This window comes from Pristiophorus japonicus, unplaced genomic scaffold, assembly GCF_044704955.1.
Source record: "Pristiophorus japonicus isolate sPriJap1 unplaced genomic scaffold, sPriJap1.hap1 HAP1_SCAFFOLD_411, whole genome shotgun sequence".
Taxonomy (NCBI): domain Eukaryota; kingdom Metazoa; phylum Chordata; class Chondrichthyes; family Pristiophoridae; genus Pristiophorus; species Pristiophorus japonicus.
This window is the reverse complement of record NW_027253992.1, coordinates 524,734-544,578: the sequence shown is the minus strand read 5'-3', so window position 1 is coordinate 544,578 and position 19,845 is coordinate 524,734. Positions and strand designations below refer to the sequence as shown.

The window sequence follows — 19,845 nt, the reverse complement described above, 5'->3', positions numbered from 1 at the left end:
TCAGAAAGTTCAAGAGGCCAGAGAGTTCGAGAGGTCAGAGAGTTCGAGAGGCCAGAGAGTTCTAGAGGTCAGAGAGTTCGAGAGGCCAGAGAGTTCGAGAGGTCAGAGAGCTCGAGAGGCCAGAGAGTTCGAGAGTTCGGTGAGTTCGAGAGGTCAGAGAGTTCGGGAGGTCAGAGAGTTCGAGAGGTCAGAGAGTTCGAGAGTTCGGTGAGTTCGAGAGGTCAGAGAGTTCGAGAGGTCAGAGAGTTTGAGAGGCCAGAGAGTTTGAGAGGCCAGAGAGTTCGAGAGGCCAGAGAGTTCGAGAGGCCAGAGAGTTCGAAAGGTCAGAGAGTTCGAGAGGTCAGAGAGTCGAGAGTTCGGTGAGTTCGAGAGGTCAGAGAGTTCGAGAAGTCAGAGAGTTCGAGAAGTCAGAGAGTTCGAGAGGTCAGAGAGTTCGAGAGGCCAGAGAGTTCGAGAGGCCAGAGAGTTCGAGAGGCCAGAGAGTTCGAGAGGCCAGAGAGTTCGAGAGGCCAGAGAGTTCGAGAGGCCAGAGAGTTCGAGAGGCCAGAGAGGCCAGAGAGTTCGAGAGGCCAGAGAGTTCGAGAGGCCAGTGAGTTCGAGAGGCCAGAGAGTTCGAGAGGCCAGAGAGTTCGAGAGGCCAGAGATGTTCGAGAGGTCAGAGAGTTCGAGAGGCCAGAGAGTTCGAGAGGCCAGAGAGTTCGAGAGGTCAGAGAGTTCGAGAGGCCAGAGAGTTCGAGAGGCCAGAGAGTTCGAGAGGTCAGAGAGTTCGAGAAGTCAGAGAGTTCGAGAGGCCAGTGAGTTCGAGAGGTCAGAGAGTTCGAGAGGTCAGAAAGTTCGAGAGGCCAGAGAGTTCGAGAGGTCAGAGAGCTCGAGAGGCCAGAGAGTTCGAGAGTTCGGTGAGTTCGAGAGGTCAGAGAGTTCGAGAGGTCAGAGAGTTCGAGAGGTCAGAGAGTTCGAGAGTTCGGTGAGTTCGAGAGGTCAGAGAGTTCGAGAGGTCAGAGAGTTCGAGAGTCCGGAGAGTTCGAGAGGCCAGAGAGTTCGAGAGGTCAGAGAGTTCGAGAGTTAGGTGAGTTCGAGAGGTCAGAGAGTTCGAGAGGCCAGAGAGTTTGAGAGGTCAGAGAGTTCGAGAGTTAGGTGAGTTCGAGAGGTCAGAGAGTTCGAGAGGCCAGAGAGTTTGAGAGGTCAGAGAGTTCGAGAGGTCAGAGAGTTCGAGAGGCCAGAGAGTTCGAGAGGCCAGAGAGTTCGAGAGGTCAGAGAGTTCGAGAGGTCAGAGAGTTCGAGAGGCCAGTGAGTTCGAGAGGCCAGTGAGTTCGAGAGGTCAGAGAGTTCGAGAGGTCAGAGAGTTCGAGAGGCCAGAGAGTTCGAGAGGCCAGAGAGTTCGAGAGGCCAGAGAGTTCGAGAGGCCAGAGAGTTCGAGAGGCCAGAGAGTTCGAGAGGCCAGAGAGTTCGAGAGGCCAGAGAGTTCGAGAGGCCAGAGAGTTCGAGAGGCCAGAGAGTTCGAGAGGCCAGAGAGTTCGAGAGGCCAGTGAGTTCGAGAGGCCAGTGAGTTCGAGAGGCCAGAGATGTTCGAGAGGTCAGAGAGTTCGAGAGGCCAGAGAGTTCGAGAGGCCAGAGAGTTCGAGAGGTCAGAGAGTTCGAGAGGTCAGAGAGTTCGAGAGGCCAGAGAGTTCGAGAGGCCAGAGAGTTCGAGAGGCCAGAGAGTTCGAGAGGCCAGAGAGTTCGAGAGGCCAGAGAGTTCGAGAGGTCAGAGAGTTCGAGAGGCCAGAGAGTTCGAGAGGCCAGAGAGTTCGAGAGGCCAGAGAGTTCGAGAGGCCAGAGAGTTCGAGAGGCCAGAGAGTTCGAGAGGCCAGAGAGTTCGAGAGGTCAGAGAGTTCGAGAGGTCAGAGAGTTCGAGAGGCCAGAGAGTTCGAGAGGTCAGAGAGTTCGAGAGGCCAGAGAGTTCGAGAGTTCCGGAGGGCGGCGAGGTGTTCCTTTCTGGCGAGGAGCTCACAGTCCTCAGCCGGGCAAATAGATTTTACTCAGATAAGTTTAACTAGAGGGATGGCTGGCAGCTCAGTCCCGTGGAGTGCACATCCTGCGGCATGTGGGAAATCCTGTAGACAACCATGCGTTTCGGAGCTGGAACAGCGGCTAGAACCAATATGATGCATCCGTGAGGCTGAGAATTACATGGATAGCACGTTTCAGGAGGTGGTCACCCTGCAGCTTAAAGGCGTGCAGGTAGAGGGGAAGTGGGTGACCACCAGACGTAGTAAGTGTGCTCGGCAGGTAGGGCAGGAGCACCCCCGGGAGTCCATCTCACTTTCAAACCAATATTCACTTCTGAGTATCGGTAAGGACGATGATGCCTCTGGGGAGTGCAGCCAGAGCCAATTCCAAGGCACCACGGGTGGCTCAGCTGCACAGGGAGGAGACACGAAGAACAAAAGGGCCCTAGTGATAGGGGATTCTATAGTTAGGGAACAGACAGGCGTTTTTGTGGCCGTAGACGTGACTCCCGAATGGTTTTGTGTCTTCCTGGTGCCAGGATCAAGGATGTCACAGAGCGGACGCAGGGCATTCTGGGGGGGAGGGTTAAACAGCTAGAGGTCATGGTTCACATCGGGTCCAACGACATAGGTAAAATGAGGAATGAGGTTCTACAGGAAGAATTCAGGGAGCTAGGAAGAAAATTAAAGGGTAGGATCTCAAAGGTAGTAATCTCCGGGTTACTACTAGTGCCACGTGCTAATGAGTATAAGAATAGAAGGATAGAGAGGGTGAACACGTGGCTGGAAAATTGGTGCAGGAGGGTGGGCTTTAAATTCCTGAGGCATTGGGACCGCTTCTGGGGGAGATGGGACCTGTACAAACCGGACGGGTTGCACCTCAACAACACCAGGACCAATATCCTCACGGGGAGTTTTGCTCGTGTTGTTGGGGAGAGTTTAAACTAGTTTGGCAGGGGGATGGGAACCCGAGAACAAATTCAAGAGGGAAGTAAAGCAGAAATTGGATAGCAAGAATCTAGAAAGCGAATCTGTAAGACAGAGGATACAGTATGTAGTAAGCAAGGAGGTCTTCCTGTGCTGAATACTTTAATGCAAGGAGTATAGTGAATAAGGCGGATGAGCTAAGAGCACAGGTAGACACTTGGGAGTATGACATTATAGCCATTACAGAAACATGGCTGAAAGAGGGGCAGGTCTGGCAGATCAATATTCCTGGCTACAGGATTTTTAGACAAGGTAGAGAGGGGGGTAAAGGGGGGATGGGGGGTCGCGGTACTGATTAAAGAAACTATTACAGCGGTGAGGAGGGATGATATGTTAGAGGGATCATTAACTGAGGCCACATGGGTCGAATTGAAAAATAAAAAAGGGGCGATCACACTGCTGGGCATGTATTATAGACCCCCAAACAGTGGGAGGGAGATAGAGGAGCAAATATGTCAGCAAATTGCTGTGAAGTCTAAAAACCATAGGATAGTAATAGTAGGGGATTTTTTTACTATCCAAATATTGATTGGGACACATTTAGTGTGAAGGGTATAGAGGGTGCAGAATTCCTAAAAAGCATTCAAGAGAACATTTTTAGTCAGTATGTAGCAAGCCCAACACGAGAGGGGATTGGATTTAGTTTTGGGGAATGAAGCTGGGCAGGTTGAAGGGGTATTAGTGGGAGAGCACTTGGGTGCCAGTGACCATAATTCAGTCAGATTCAAGTTGTTATGGATAAGGACAAGGGTAGGCCTGGAATAAACGTCCCAAAGTGGGGAAAAGCTAATTTTGCTAAGTTAAGGAGTGATTTGGCCATGGTGGACTGGAAACAGCTACTTGTGGGTAAATCAGTGTCAGAACAGTGGGAGGCATTTAAGGAGGAGATCCGGAAAGCTCAGGCCAAACATGTGCCCTTAAAGAAAAAGGCTGGGAAAAATAATTCTAGAGTCCTCTGGATGTCTAGGGACTTGCAGGGGAAGGTTAAGGAAAAAGGGAAGAATATGTCACATATCAACGGCTAAATACTATAGAAACTTTAGAGGAATATAGAAAGATAAAAGGCAAAATTAAAAAGGATATTAGGAGTGCTAAGAGAGAGCATGAAAAATTCTTGGCCAGTAAAATTAAGGAAAACCCAAAGATATATTAAGAGTAAGAGGGTTCTATAAATATATTAAGAGTAAGAGGGTAACTAAGGAAAGAGTAGGACCTATTAGAGACCATGAGGGTAATCTTTGTGTGGAGGCGGAAGATGTTGGTAAGGTTCTTAACGAATACTTTGCATCTGTTTTCACAAAGGAAAGGGGCAATGCAGATACTGCTATCGAGGAGGAGTGTGATATTCTGGGTGAAATAAACATAGTGAGAGAGGAAGTATTAAAGGGTTTAGCAGCTTTGAAAGTTCACCTCTTGTTGGCTGGTGCAGATATGATGGCACTTTAGGGAATCGAATACGGCCAGGGTGATCTCCTCGTCTAGTTTCGATCACCTGGATGCATCGGAGAGGAATTTTCCCAGATTTTTTCCCCAACTGGCCTGGGTTTTTATCTGTTTTTTTGCCTCTCCCAGGAGATCACATGGCTCTGGTTGGGGTGGAGTGTAGAATGTTTCAGTATAAGGGGTGTTGCAGTTGTGTGAGGCGGACTGGTTGGGCTGGGTGCTCTTGACCATTCCGCCATTGTTCATAGGTTTATATGTAACCTTTAGGGCTGCTGACTGAGGGCCGTGCGGCTCTTTGTCGGCTGGTGCAGACTCGATGGGACGGAATGGCCTCCTTCTGCGCTGTAACTTTCTATGTTTCTATAATCTGGGCCGCTGTCTTTCTCAGCAGAAGGAGCAACAGTGGAGCTCGAGGTGAGCAGCTGAAAGGTAATGGTAAATTGGTGTTCAGACATGGGCCAGTTTTTTTGCACACACGATGAGGTACTGAAACAGTTAATTCTTTTGGAGCTTCATGACTGTATGGAGATTGGAAAATCTGGGAGCTGCCACTTCCTGGTGTGAGTCACGTTATCTGAACAAAGCGACTCCTGGCACTGCACAGATAAGCAAATACTCTGAACCTGTTTCACGTCACACATGCCAGGAAAAGCATCAGACTTGGTGCACAGTGTTAGTTAAACACATCCAACCACAGCGAGCAGAACTGTGTGGACCAGAGCAGGCGGATCTCGGCCTGGGGGCGATAATGCGAAGGTTGGTGCTGTCATTGTGGAGAAATCACCCGTCACTTCTAACAGTGCAAGTCAACAAACTTAATACTCGTGTTTAAACAAGGGAGCCACGTCTGATTGAGGTCTCAGGCTGTCGGCCCATCAGCTCGCGTTAAAGACGGTTTAAAATAATGGAACCTCTTGTACCTGTGTCTGTATACTGTACAGAACATCACAGGCAGTGCCTCGGAATCGAGGAAGACTTGCTTCCACTCTAAAAGTTGAGTTCTCAGGTGACTGAACAGTCCAATACGGGAATTACAGTCTCTGTCACAGGTGGGACAGACAGTGGTTTAAGGAAAGGGTGGGTGGGGAGTCTGGTTTGCCGCACGCTCCTTCCGCTGCCTGCGCTTGGTTTCTGCATGCTCTCGGCGACAAGACTCGAGGTGCTCAGTGCCCTCCCGGATGCACTTCCTCCACTTAGGGGGATCTTTGGCCAGGGACTCCCAGGTGTTGGTGGGGTTGTTGCATTTTATCAAGGAGGCTTTGAGGGTGTCCTTGAAACATTTCCTCTGCTCACCTGGGGCTCGTTTGCCATGTAGGAGTTCCGAGTAGAGCGCTTGCTTTGGGAGTCTCATGTCGGGCATGTGGACAATGTGGCCCGCCCAACAGAGCTGCTCGAGTGTGGTCAGTGCTTCGATGCTGGGGATGTTGGCCTGATCGAGGACACAAACGTTGGTTCGTCTGTCCTCCCAGGGGATTTCTAGGATCTTGCGGAGACATCGTTGGTGGTATTTCTCCAGCGATTTGAGGGATCTACTGTATATGGTCCACATCTCTGAGCCATACAGGAGGGCGGGTATTACTACAGCCCTGTAGACCATGAGCTTGGTGGTAGATTTGAGGGCCTGATCTTCGAACACTCTCTTCCTCAGGCAGCCGAAGGCTGCGCTGGCGAACTGGAGGCGGTGTTGGGGACAATGTCTGCCCTTGCTGATAATAGGCTCCCGAGGTATGGAAAGTGGTCCACGTTGTCCATGGCCACGCTATGGATTTGATGATGGGGGGTCAGTGCTGTGCGACGGGGTCAGGTTGGTGGAGGATCTTTGTCTTACGGATGTTTAGTGTAAGGCCCATGCTTTCATACGCCTCAGTGAAGGTGTTGACTATGACTTGGAGTTCAGCCTCTGTGTGTAAGTTCCGCGTGTAGGGCCCGTGTGTAGGGCCCGTGTGTAGGGTCCGCGTGTAGGGGCATGTGTAGGGCACGCGTGTAGGGCCGTGTGTGGGGCCCGCGTGTAGGGCCCGCGTGTAGGGTCCGCGTGTAGGGCCCGTGTGTAGGGTCTGTGTGTAGAACCCATGTGTAGGGTCCGTGAGTAATGTCCGTGTGTAGGGCCCGTGTGTAGGGTTCGTGTGTAGGGTCTGTGTGTAGAACCCGTGAGTAGAGCCCGTGAGTAGAGCCCGTGAGTAGGGTCCATGTGTAGGGCCCATGTGTAGGGTCTGTGTGTAGAACACGTGTGTAGGGCCCATGTGTAGGGTATGTGTGTAGAGCCCGTGTGTAGGGTCTGTGTGTAGGGTCTGTGTGTTGGGCCCGTGTGTAGGGACTGTGTGTAGAGCCCGTGTGTAGGGCCCATGTGTAGAGCCCGTGTGTAGGGCCCGTGTGTAGGGCCCGTGTGTAGGGTCCGTGTGTAGGGCCCATGTGTAGGGTCTGTGTGTAGGGCCCATGTGTAGGGCCCGTGTGTAGGTCTGTGTGTAGAACCCGTGTGTAGGGCCCGTGAGTAGAGCCCGTGTGTAGGGTCCGTGTGTAGAACCCGTGTATAGGGTCCGCGTGTAGGGCCCGCGTGTAGGGCCCGTGTGTAGGGTCTGTGTGTAGAGCCCGTGTGTAGGGTCTGTGTGTAGAGCCCGTGTGTAGGGTCCGTGAGTAGGGTCCGTGTGTAGGGCCCGTGTGTAGAACCCGTGTGTAGAACCCGTGTGTAGGGCCCATGTGTAGGGTATGTGTGTAGGGTCCGTGTGTAGGGCCCGTGTGTAGGGTCCGTGTGTAGGGTCCGTGTGTATGGCCCGTGTGTAGGGTCTGTGTGTAGAACCCGTGTGTAGGGCCCATGTGTGGGGTATGTGTGTAGAGCCTGTGTGTAGGGCCCATGTGTAGGGTCTGTGTGTAGAGGCCGTGTGTAGAGCCCGTGTGTAGAGTCTGTGTGTAGAGCCCGTGTGTAGGGTCCGTGAGTAGGGCCCGTGTGTAGGGTCCGTGTGTACGGTCTGTGTGTAGGGCCCGTGTGTAGGGCCCGTGTGTAGGGCCCGTGTGTAGGGTCCGTGTGTAGAGCCCGTGTGTAGGGTCCGTGTGTAGAGCCCGTGTGTAGGGTCCGTGTGTAGAGCCCGTGTATAGGGTCGTGAGTAGGGTCCGTGTGTAGGGCCCGTGTGTAGGGTCTGTGTGTAGAACCCGTGTGTAGGGCCCGTGAGTAGGGCCCATGTGTAGGGCCCATATGTAGAGCCCGTGTGTATGGCCCGTGTGTAGGGCCCATCAGTAGGGTCCGTGAGTAGGGCCCGTGTGTAGGGCCCGTGTGTAGGGCCCATGTGTAGAGCCCGTGTGTAGGGCCGATGAGTAGGGTCCGTGTGTAGGGCCCGTGAGTAGGGCCCGTGAGTAGGGTCCGTGAGTAGGGCCCGTGTGTAGGGCCCGTGTGTAGGGCCCGTGTGTAGGGCCCGTGTGTAGGGCCCGTGAGTAGGGCCCGTGAGTAGGGCCCATGTGTAGGGTCTGTGTGTAGGGCCCGTGAGTAGGGCCCGTGAGTAGGGCCCGTGAGTAGGGCCCGTGTGTAGGGCCCGTGTGTAGGGCCCGTGAGTAGGGCCCGTGAGTAGGGCCCGTGAGTAGGGCCCGTGAGTAGGGCCCATGTGTAGGGTATGTGTGTAGGGCCCGTGTGCAGGGTCTGTGTGTAGAACCCGTGTGTAGGGCCCGTGAGTAGAGCCCGTGTGTAGGTCCGTGTGTAGGGCCCGTGTGTAGGGTCCGTGTGTAGGGTCCGTCTGTATGGCCCGTGTGTAGGGTCTGTGTGTAGAACCCGTGTGTAGGGCCCATGTGTGGGGTATGTGTGTAGAGCCTGTGTGTAGGGCCCATGTGTAGGGTCTGTGTGTAGAGGCCGTGTGTAGAGCCCGTGTGTAGAGTCTGTGTGTAGAGCCCGTGTGTAGGGTCCGTGAGTAGGGCCCGTGTGTAGGGTCCGTGTGTACGGTCTGTGTGTAGGGCCCATGTGTAGGGCCCGTGTGTAGGGCCCGTGTGTAGGGTCCGTGTGTAGAGCCCGTGTGTAGGGTCCGTGTGTAGAGCCCGTGTGTAGGGTCCGTGTGTAGAGCCCGTGTATAGGGTCGTGAGTAGGGTCCGTGTGTAGGGCCCGTGTGTAGGGTCTGTGTGTAGAACCCGTGTGTAGGGCCCGTGAGTAGGGCCCATGTGTAGGGCCCATATGTAGAGCCCGTGTGTATGGCCCGTGTGTAGGGCCCGTCAGTAGGGTCCGTGAGTAGGGCCCGTGTGTAGGGCCCGTGTGTAGGGCCCATGTGTAGAGCCCGTGTGTAGGGCCCATGAGTAGGGTCCGTGTGTAGGGCCCGTGAGTAGGGCCCGTGAGTAGGGTCCGTGAGTAGGGCCCGTGTGTAGGGCCCGTGTGTAGGGCCCGTGTGTAGGGCCCGTGAGTAGGGCCCGTGAGTAGGGCCCATGTGTAGGGTCCGTGTGTAGGGCCCGTGAGTAGGGCCCGTGAGTAGGGCCCGTGAGTAGGGCCCGTGAGTAGGGCCCGTGAGTAGGGACCGTGAGTAGGGCCCGTGAGTAGGGCCCGTGTGTAGGGCCCGTGTGTAGGGCGTGTGTAGGGCCCGTGTGTAGGGTCCGTGTATAGGGTCCGTGTGTAGGGCCCGTGTGTAGGGTCTGTGTGCAGGGTCTGTGGAACAGGTGCAGTGAACGTATGCAAAGCCTGCGAAGGTTCGATTTGCAAAGCAAATGAGACTGGCACCCAGTTCCGTCTAGATTGCCTGAGACGTGCACTGGTCCCTCGGCTATGGTGGGGGGGGGGGTACACTCCTCTGGGAGTGGGAAGGGTTTGGGGTACACGTCGCTGGGGGGGGGGGAGTTTGGGGTATACTCCCCTGACGGGGCTGGGGTACACGTTGCGGGGGAGTGGGGGGTTTGGGGTACATGTTGCTGGGGTGGCGGGGTTGGGGGTACACTCCCCTGGGAGTGGGGGTTGGGGTACACGTCCCTGAGGGTGGGAGTGGAGTTTGGGGTACACACCCCTGGGGGTGGGAGTGGGGGTTGGGGTACATGTCCCTGGGGGAGGAGTGGGGGTTGGGGTACACGCCCCTGGGGGTGGGAGTGGGGGTTGGGGTACACGCCCCGGGGGGTGGGGGTTGGGGTACATGTCCCTGGGGGGGGAGTGGGGGTTGGGGTACACGCCCCTGGGAGTGGGAGTGGGGGTTGGGGTACACGCCCCTGGGGGTGGGAGTGGGGGTTTGGGTACATGTCCCTGGGGGGGGAGTGGGGGTTGGGGTACACGCCCCTGGGGGTGGGAGTGGGGGTTGGGGTACACGCCCCTGGGGGTGGGAGTGGGGGTTGGGGTACATGTCCCTGGGCGGGGGAGTGGGGGTTGGGGTACACGCCCCTGGGGGTGGGAGTGGGGGTTGGGGTACACGCCCCTGGGGGTGGGAGTGGGGGTTGGGGTACATGTCCCTGGGGGGGGAGTGGGGGTTGGGGTACACGCCCCTGGGGGTGGGAGTGGGGGTTGGGGTACACGCCCCTGGGGGTGGGAGTGGGGGTTGGGGTACATGTCCCTGGGGGGGGGGAGTGGGGGTTGGGGTACACGCCCCTGGGGGTGGGAGTGGGGGTTGGGGTACACGCCCCTGGGGGTGGGAGTGGGGGTTTGGGTACATGTCCCTGGGGGGGGGAGTGGGGGTTGGGGTACACGCCCCTGGGGGTGGGAGTGGGGGTTGGGGTACACACCCCTGGGGGTGGGAGTGGGGGTTGGGGTACATGTCCCTGGGGGGGGGGAGTGGGGGTTGGGGTACACGCCCCTGGGGGTGGGAGTGGGGGTTGGGGTACATGTCCCTGGGAGTGAGGGGGGGTTTCGGGTACACTCCCCTGTCAACTCCCACCCCGCCCCCTCAGTGCTTTCTCAGTACAAGATGTCCTGGGATCACCACTAAAATATGGAGCTCACACTTGGCACAGGATCATAGAATCAGAGAAACTTACAGCACAGAAGGAGGCCATTTCGGCCCATCGTGTCCGCACCGGCCGATACAGAGCACCCCAGCCTAATCCCACTTTCCAGCTCTGGGTCCGTAGCCCTGTAGGTTACGGCACTTTAAGTGCACATTCGAGTATTTTTTAAATGTGGTGAGGTTTTCTGCCTCTACCTCCCTTTCAGGCCGTGAGTTCCAGACCCCACCACCCTCTGCGTAAAGATATGTTTCCTCATTCTCCCCTCCAATCCTTCCATCAATTACTTTAAATCTATGCCCCCTGGTTATCGACCCTAAATAGGTCCTTCCTATCCACTCTAGCCCGGCCCCTCATAATTTTACACAGCTCAATTAAATCTCCTCTCGGCCTCCTCTGTTCTCAGGAAAACAACCCCAGCCTCTCCAATCTGTCCTCATAGTTAAAGTTTTCCAGTCCTGGCAACATCCTCGTAAATCTCTGCACCCTCTCGAGTGCAATCACATCTTTCCTATCATGTGATGACCAGAACTGCTCTGTAGACCATGAGCTTGGTGTTGGCTTTGAGGTCCTGGTCTTCAAACACTGTCTTCCTCAGGCGACCGAAGTCTGCGCTGGCACACTACGGTGGTGTTGGACCTTGTCATTGACGTCTGCCCTTGTTGCCAGTCGGCCTTCAGCCGTCTGTCGAGCTGCTTTCTTGCTCTCAAGTTGTGTTGCTGTTTCCAGTCCAAGAATACCTTGCGTTTGTGGTTTATTAACTCCTGGATCTCCTGGTCACTCTCGTCGTTGGTGTTTCCTGGTCGAGTGACTGAGTGTCTCTTCACGGGTGCTGATTATGGAGGCCTTGAGGGCAGACCAGGCACTGTGGGCACTCTGTGTCTCTGGGTCACTGGGAGTCGACAGGTTGGCAGTGAGGCGCTGGCTGAATGGGGCTTTCTTAGCAGGGTCTGTGAGTACTCCAGTGTTGATTTTCCTGCGACATTGTTTCTGTTGCTGACACTGTTTTGGGGCAACATTGATGTTAATGACAGAGAGGATTAGGCAGTGGTCTGTCCAGCAGCCGTCGGCTCCTGTCATGGCGCGGGTGATGGGCACGTCCTTGCGGCCCCTCGCTCGGACGATGACGTAGTTGAGCAGATGTCAGTGCTTGGGGCGAGGGTGTTGCCACGAAGCCTTGTACTTGTCTCTCTGACAGAACAAGGTGTTGGTTATGGCGAGGCTATGTTCTGAGCATTTTGTCAGGAGGAGGGCACCGCTGGAGTTGGTTTTCCCTGCCCCCTCTCTGCCGATCACACCTCCCCAGAGGCCTGTGCCCTTTCTAACTCTGGCGTTGAAGTCGCTAAGGGGGATCAGCTTGTCACTTGCTGGGATTCGGGACAGGGATTGTTCGAGGCTGGAGTAGAATTCCTATTAGGCCTCATCTGTAGCTTCCAGTGTTGGGATGTACGCACCGATGAACGCAACGCACTGGTTCTGGGCTAGGGTGAGCCGAAAGGTCGTGAGGCATTCGTTTATCCCGCAGGGGGAGTCTCTGAGACGGCCCACTATCTCATGTTTTACGCCGATGCCCATCCCATGGAGGCGGCGTTCTGCTTCTGGTTTACCTTTACAGAAGAAGTTTAACCACCCCCTGGTTCCATGAGCTGGCCTTCCCCTGCCCGCTGGCTCTCGCTTAGGGCGGCGATGTCGACATCGAAACGTCTGAGTTCCTGGGCAGCGAAAGCGATGTCACGTTCCAATCTGTCGTTGTTGGGGTTGTCCATGAGGGTCCTGATGTTTCAGGTCCAGAACTTCATTTTGAAGGGTGGAAGATGCCTGTGTGTGAGTTCTTTTAACGTGGGGTGGCTGTTGCACACCAGCCACCACAAGGGTTTGGCAGAGCAAGGTCTTGGCCCAGTGGCAAGGGGGTCCAAGACGACTGAAGACCAGGCTCCGCTGCATGGGTCTAGTACGTACACACGCATACTCCGACTGACTTCCTTTCTCCTTCCCACAGGTCCTCTCTCTCTGGGATTCATAGGACGCAGTGTAGGCCTCACAATCTCACTGTTGGCCATAATCTCCTTCCCTGGGCCCCGACCCCGCTCCCGGTCCCGACCCCGCTCCCGGTCCACGCTGCGCCACTCCCGGATCCCGATCCCGCTCCTGGTCCTGACCCCGCTCCTGGTCCCGACCTCGCACCTGGTCCCGACCTCGCACCTCCCGACCCCGCTCCCGGTCCACGCTGCGCCACTCCCGGATCCCGACCCCGCTCCTGGTCCCGACCTCGCCCCGCTCCCCGGTCCCAAACTCGCCCCGCTCCCGGTCCCGACCTCGCACCTCCCGACCTCGCTCCTGGTCCCGACCCCGCTCCTGGTCCCGACCCCGCTCCTGGGCCCTGACCTCGCTCCTGGTCCCGACCTCGCTCCTCCCGACCTCGCTCCTGGGTCCCGACCCCGCTGCTGGTCCCGACCCCGCTCCTGGGTCCCGACCCCGCTCCTGGTCCCGACCCCGCTCCTGGGCCCTGACCTCGCTCCTGGTCCCGACCTCGCTCCTCCCGACCTCGCTCCTGGTCCCGACCTCGCTCCTGGTCCCGACCCCGCTCCTGGTCCCGACCTCGCACCTCCCGACCCCGCTCCTGGTCCCGACCCCGCTCCTGGTCCTGACCCCGCTCCTGGGTCCCGACCCCGCTCCTGGTCCCGACCCCGCTCCTGGGCCCTGACCTCGCTCCTGGTCCCGACCTCGCTCCTCCCGACCCCGCTCCTGGTCCCGACCCCGCTCCTGGTCCCGACCCCGCTCCTGGTCCCGACCCCGTTCCTGGGCCCTGACCTCGTTCCTGGCCCTGACCTCCCTCCTGGGCCCAGACCCCACTGCTGGTCCCGACCTCGCTCCTGGGCCCAGACCTCGCTCCTGGTCCCGACCTCCCTCCTGGGCCCTGACCTCGCTCCTGGGCCCTGACCTCACTCCTGGTCCCGACCACCCTCCTGGGCCCTGACCTCGCTCCTGGTCCCGACCTCGATCCTGGGCCCTGACCTCGCTCCTGGTCCCGACCTCGCTCCTCCCGACCTCGCTCCTGCTCCTGACCCCGCTCCTGGGTCCCGACCTCGCTCCTGGTCCCGACCCAGCTCCTGGGCCCTGACCTCGCTCCTGGTCCCGACCATGCTCCTCCCGACCTCGCTCCTGGTCCCGACCTCGCTCCTCCCGACCTCACTCCTGCTCCTGACCCCGCTCCTGGGTCCCGACCCCGCTGCTGGTCCCAACCCCGCTTCTGGGTCCCGACCCCGCTCCTGGTCCCGACCTCGCTCCTCCCGACCTCGCTCCTGGTCCCGACCTCGCTCCTCCCGACCTCACTCCTGCTCCTGACCCCGCTCCTGGGTCCCGACCCCGCTGCTGGTCCCAACCCCGCTCCTGGGTCCCGACCTCGCTCCTGGTCCCGACCTCGCTCCTCCCGACCTCGCTCCTGGTCCCGACCCCGCTCCTGGTCCCGACCTCGCACCTCCCGACCCCGCTCCTGGTCCCGACCCCGCTCCTGGTCCTGACCCCGCTCCTGGGTCCCGACCCCGCTCCTGGTCCCGACCCCGCTCCTGGTCCCGACCCCGCTCCTGGGTCCCGACCCTGCTCCTGGTCCCGACCCCGCTCCTGGGCCCTGACCTCGCTCCTGGTCCCGACCTCGCTCCTCCCGACCTCGCTCCTGGGTCCCGACCCCGCTGCTGGTCCCGACCCCGCTCCTGGGTCCCGACCCCGCTCCTGGTCCCGACCCCGCTCCTGGGCCCTGACCTCGCTCCTGGTCCCGACCTCGCTCCTCCCGACCTCGCTCCTGGTCCCGACCTCGCTCCTGGTCCCGACCCCGCTCCTGGTCCCGACCTCGCACCTCCCGACCCCGCTCCTGGTCCCGACCCCGCTCCTGGTCCTGACCCCGCTCCTGGGTCCCGACCCCGCTCCTGGTCCCGACCCCGCTCCTGGGCCCTGACCTCGCTCCTGGTCCCGACCTAGCTCCTCCCGACCCCGCTCCTGGTCCCGACCCCGCTCCTGGTCCCGACCCCGCTCCTGGTCCCGACCCCGTTCCTGGGCCCTGACCTCGTTCCTGGCCCTGACCTCCCTCCTGGGCCCAGACCCCACTGCTGGTCCCGACCTCGCTCCTGGGCCCAGACCTCGCTCCTGGTCCCGACCTCCCTCCTGGGCCCTGACCTCGCTCCTGGGCCCTGACCTCACTCCTGGTCCCGACCACCCTCCTGGGCCCTGACCTCGCTCCTGGTCCCGACCTCGATCCTGGGCCCTGACCTCGCTCCTGGTCCCGACCTCGCTCCTCCCGACCTCGCTCCTGCTCCTGACCCCGCTCCTGGGTCCCGACCTCGCTCCTGGTCCCGACCCAGCTCCTGGGCCCTGACCTCGCTCCTGGTCCCGACCATGCTCCTCCCGACCTCGCTCCTGGTCCCGACCTCGCTCCTCCCGACCTCACTCCTGCTCCTGACCCCGCTCCTGGGTCCCGACCCCGCTGCTGGTCCCAACCCCGCTCCTGGGTCCCGACCCCGCTCCTGGTCCCGACCTCGCTCCTCCCGACCTCGCTCCTGGTCCCGACCTCGCTCCTCCCGACCTCACTCCTGCTCCTGACCCCGCTCCTGGGTCCCGACCCCGCTGCTGGTCCCAACCCCGCTCCTGGGTCCCGACCTCGCTCCTGGTCCCGACCTCGCTCCTCCCGACCTCGCTCCTGGTCCCGACCCCGCTTCTGGTCCCGACCTCGCACCTCCCGACCCCGCTCCTGGTCCCGACCCCGCTCCTGGTCCTGACCCCGCTCCTGGGTCCCGACCCCGCTCCTGGTCCCGACCCCGCTCCTGGTCCCGACCCCGCTCCTGGGTCCCGACCCCGCTCCTGGTCCCGACCCCGCTCCTGGTCCCGACCCCGCTCCTGGGCCCTGACCTCGCTCCTGGTCCCGACCTCGCTCCTCCCGACCCCGCTCCTGGTCCCGACCCTACTCCTGGGCCCTGACCTCGCTCCTGGTCCCGACCTCGCTCCTCCCGACCTCGCTCCTGCTCCTGACCCCGCTCCTGGGTCCCGACCCCGCTGCTGGTCCCGACCCCGCTCCTGGGCCCTGACCTCGTTCCTGGTCCCGACCTCCCTCCTGGGCCCAGACCCCACTGCTGGTCCCGACCTCGCTCCTGGGCCCAGACCTCGCTCCTGGTCCCGACCTCCCTCCTGGGCCCTGACCTCGCTCCTGGTCCCGACCTCGCTCCTGGGCCCTGACCTCGCTCCTGGTCCCGGCCTCGCTCCTGGTCCCGACCTCCCTCCTGGGCCCTGACCTCACTCCTGGTCCCGACCACCCTCCTGGGCCCTGACCTCGCTCCTGGTCCCGACCTCGCTCCTGGTCCCAGACCTCGCTCCTGGTCCCGACCTCACTCCTGGTCCCGACCTCGCTCCTGGTCCCGACCTCCCTCCTGGTCCCGACCTCGCTCCTGGGCCCTGACCTCACTCTTGGGCCCAGACCGCGCTCCTTGGCCCTGACCTCACTCCTGGGTCACGACCTCGCTCCTGGGCCCGACCTCACTCCTGGGCCCTGACCTCGCTCCTGGGCCCTGACCTCACTCCTGGTCCCGACCTCGCTCCTGGTCCCGACCTCCCTCCTGGGTCCCGACCCCGCTCCTGGGTCCCGACCTCGCTCCTGGTCCCGACCTCACTCCTGGGTCCCGACCTCGCTCCTGGTCCCGATCTCGCTCCTGGGCCCGACCTCGCTCCTGGGCCCTGACCTCACTCCTGGTCCCGACCTCGCTCCTGGGCCCTGACCTCACTCCTGGGTCCCAACTCCGCTGCTGGTCCCGACCCCGCTCCTGGGTCCCGACCCCGCTCCTGGGTCCCGACCTCGCTCCTGGTCCCGACCCCGCTCCTGGGTCCTGACCTCGCTCCTGGTCCCGACCTCGCTCCTCCCGACCTCACTCCTGCTCCTGACCCCGCTCCTGGGTCCCGACCCCGCTCCTGGGCCCTGATCTCGCTCCTGGCCCCGACCTCCCTCCTGGGCCCAGACCCCACTGCTGGTCCCGACCTCGCTCCTGGGCCCAGACCTCGCTCCTGGTCCCGACCTCACTCCTGGGCCCTGACCTCGCTCCTGGGCCCTGACCTCACTCCTGGTCCCGACCACCCTCTTGGGCCCTGACCTCGCTCCTGGTCCCGACCTCGCTCCTGGGCCCTGACCTCGCTCCTGGGCCCTGACCTCACTCCTGGTCCCGACCTCGCTCCTGGTCCCGACCTCCCTCCTGGGCCCTGACCTCACTCCTGGTCCCGACCTCGCTCCTGGGCCCTGACTTCACTCCTGGTCCCGACCTCGCTCCTGGGCCCTGACCTCACTCCTGGGCCCAGACCGCGCTCCTGGTCCCGACCTCGCTCCTGGTCCCGACCTCGCTCCTGGGCCCAGACCTCGCTCCTGGTCCCGAACTCCCTCCTGGGCCCTGACCTCACTCCTGGTCCCGACTTCGCTCCTGGGCCCTGACCTCACTCCTGGTCCCGACCTCGCTCCTAGGCCCTGACCTCACTCCTGGTCCCGACCTCGCTCCTGGTCCCGACCTCGCTCCTGGTCCCGACCTCGCTCCTGGGCCCTGACCTCGCTCCTGGTCCCGATCTCGCTCCTGGGCCCTGACCTCACTCCTGGTCCCGACCTCGCTCCTGGTCCCGACCTCGCTCCTGGGCCCTGACCGCGCTCCTCCCGACCTCGCTCCTGGTCCCGACCTCGCTCCTGGTCCCGACCTCGCTCCTGGGCCCAGACCTCACTCCTGGTCCCGACCTCGCTCCTGGGCCCAGACCTCGCTCCTGGTCCCGACCTCGCTCCTGGGTCCTAACTCCGCTCCTCCCGACCTCGCTCCTGGTCCCGACCTCCCTCCTGGGCCCCGACCTCCCTCCTGGGCCCCGACCTCACTCCTGGGCCCTGATCTCACTCTGCTCCTAGTGTTTTATACAATTCTAGCATATACTTCCCTGTTTTTGTATTGTATGCATCGGCTAATAAAGAAAAGCATTCTGTGTGCCTTTTTAACAACATTATCTACCTGTCCTGCTACCTTTAAGGATCTGTGGACATGCACTCCGAGGTCTCTCTGTTTCACCCACACCTCTCCGTATCCTCCCATTTAATGTGTATTCCCTTGCTTTGTTGCCCCTCCCCAAATGCATTACCTCACACTTTTCCAGATTGAATTCCATTTGCCACATTTCTGCCGAACTGAGCAGCCTGCAGTCGAGAGCTTTTATCCTCACTGTCAACCACACGGCCGATATATGTAACATCACAAATTTCTTTATCATGCCCCCTACATTTAAATCATTGACGTATACCACACAATGTTATCACCGATTGTTTGTGTTACAGACACGCTGGTGAGATAGGGTAATGGGGTGCTCTATGGTGAGGTTGGTCTGGACATGAGGCTGGTGGAGTAGGGTGCGGGGTTAACCTGTACAAGTGATGTTTGCCTCTGTCATTGTGATCCGACAGGACCCGTTAAACCAAAGGTTGCCCCGAATGGATGCTCCGAATCTGGCTGTGACCCGGAGAGCTGCCATCAGCTGGTTCATCGCCACTCAAGCCTCGAAGATCGTCAGAGACGGCGCCATCCCAGAATGGTTTCACGGCATCATCTCCAGGAGGTGAGTCTCTCCACAATACTTCCTGAACCATTCTGGGGGGTCCCGGGGCCGGCAGCTGGAAGGGGGGTAAGTGGGCCAGGTTCAGGAAGTGAGAGTCCCTCCCTGCCGACAGCTATGGTCCACGGCAGGTGGTGTCACGGGCTGGGAGAGGCAACTCACAAAACATTCGTCCAGCGTACGGCCACATTCAGAGAGCAAATAAAATGCTGAGCTGACAATCCGCCAGCCAGCTGAGGTGGTGGGGGTGCTGGGGGAGGCCGTGCCCATCATTGGGCACCAGACGTGGGAGGGAGCTTCGAGTCCGTGAGACGGTGTGGGGTATAGGACTCCACTGCTCCACAGAGTCTCACAGCATTCGGCCAATCGTGCCTCTCCGGCTCTTTGAAAGAGCAATCCAATTATTGCCACTCCCCTGAGCTTTTCCCGTCGCCCTGCAAATTCTTGGGGCACGATATTTACAGGAAGCTGGGAAGGGGCGGGCACGGCCGAGCAAATGGCGAAGAACCCGGCAAGACCAGAGATGTGGCGTTCCGAGCGGTCGTAACCGTGACACCCCATTGACAAATGGACATCGTGGCCAGAGGCCGGGAGAGAAGTCCAGCCGCAGAAGGCTGGAACCAGGGACCCTTGGGGATGACAATCGGGAGGGGGAAAGTCAGCCATGGGGGCTTGGGGAAGAGAGAGGTCCCACACACAGTGCTGCCCCCCCCCCCCGGGCCCACACACAGTGCTGCCCCCCCCGGGCCCACATACAGTGCCCCTCCCGGGCCCACATACAGTGCCCCCCCCGGGCCCACACACAGTGCCCCCCCCCCCCCCCCCCGGGCCCACACACAGTGCTCCCCCCCTGGCACACACACAGTGCTGCCCCCCCCGGGCCCACATACAGTGCCCCTCCCGGGCCCACACACACTGCTGCCCCCCCCCCCTCCCGGGCCCACACACAGTGCTCCCCCCCTGGGCCCACATACAGTGCCCCCCCCGGGCCCACACACAGTGCTGCCCCCCCCCCCCGGGCCCACACACAGTGCTGCCCCCCCCCCGGGCCCACACACAGTGCTGCCCCCCCCCGGGCCCACACACAGTGCTGCCCCCCCCGGGCCCACATACAGTGCCCCCCCCGGGCCCACACACAGTGCTGCCCCCCCCCCCCAGGCCCACACACAGTGCTGCCCCCCCCCCTGGGCCCACACACAGTGCTGCCCCCCCCGGGCCCACATACAGTGCCCCCCCCGGGCCCACACACAGTGCACCCCCCCCCCGGGCCCACACACAGTGCTCCCCCCCTGGGCCCACACACAGTGCTCCCCCCCCCCCCGGGCCCACATACAGTGCTCCCCCCCTGGGCCCACACACAGTGCTCCCCCCCTGGGCCCACACACAGTGCTCCCCCCCCCCCGGGCTCACACACAGTGCTCCCCCCCTGGGCCCACACACAGTGCTCCCCCCCCCCCCAAGCCCACACACAGTGCTGCCCCCCCTGGGCCGACACACAGTGCTTCCCCCCGGGCCCACATACAGTGCCCCCCTCGGGCCCACACACAGTGTTCCCACCCCCCCCCGGGCCCACACACAGTGCCCCCCCCCTGGGCCCACACACAGTGTTACCCCCCCCCCCCGGGCCCACACACAGTGCTGCCCCCCTGGGCCCACACACAGTGCTCCCCCCTGGGCCCACACACAGTGCTCCCCTCCCGGGCCCACACACAGTGCTCCCCTCCCGGGCCCACACACAGTGCTCCCCCCCCGGGCCCACACACAGTGCTCCCCCCCTGGGCCCACACACAGTGTTACCCCCCCCCCCCGGGCCCACACACAGTGCTGCCCCCCTGGGCCCACACACAGTGCTCCCCCCTGGGCCCACACACAGTGCTCCCCTCCCGGGCCCACACACAGTGCTCCCCTCCCGGGCCCACACACAGTGCTCCCCCCC

At 60.8% G+C, this 19,845-nt stretch overlaps 1 protein-coding gene across 2 annotated transcripts in view; it reads left to right on the top strand.

The window, feature by feature from the left end:
• The first annotated feature begins 5,055 nt into the window (after positions 1-5,055).
• Positions 5,056-19,845, top strand: part of LOC139250690 (hematopoietic SH2 domain-containing protein homolog) — a 63,871-nt gene continuing 49,081 nt past the window's right edge. Inside the window, exons 1-2 of one of the 2 annotated variants that reach the window (XM_070873066.1) lie at positions 5,056-5,174; positions 17,761-17,912. In XM_070873066.1, the coding sequence (XP_070729167.1) occupies positions 17,788-17,912 (125 nt within the window). In that variant the 5' untranslated portion in view covers positions 5,056-5,174; positions 17,761-17,787. Of the gene's footprint in view, positions 5,175-5,390; positions 5,412-17,760; positions 17,913-19,845 lie in introns of those variants that run through there. The other variant, XM_070873067.1, reaches the window with a different exon arrangement.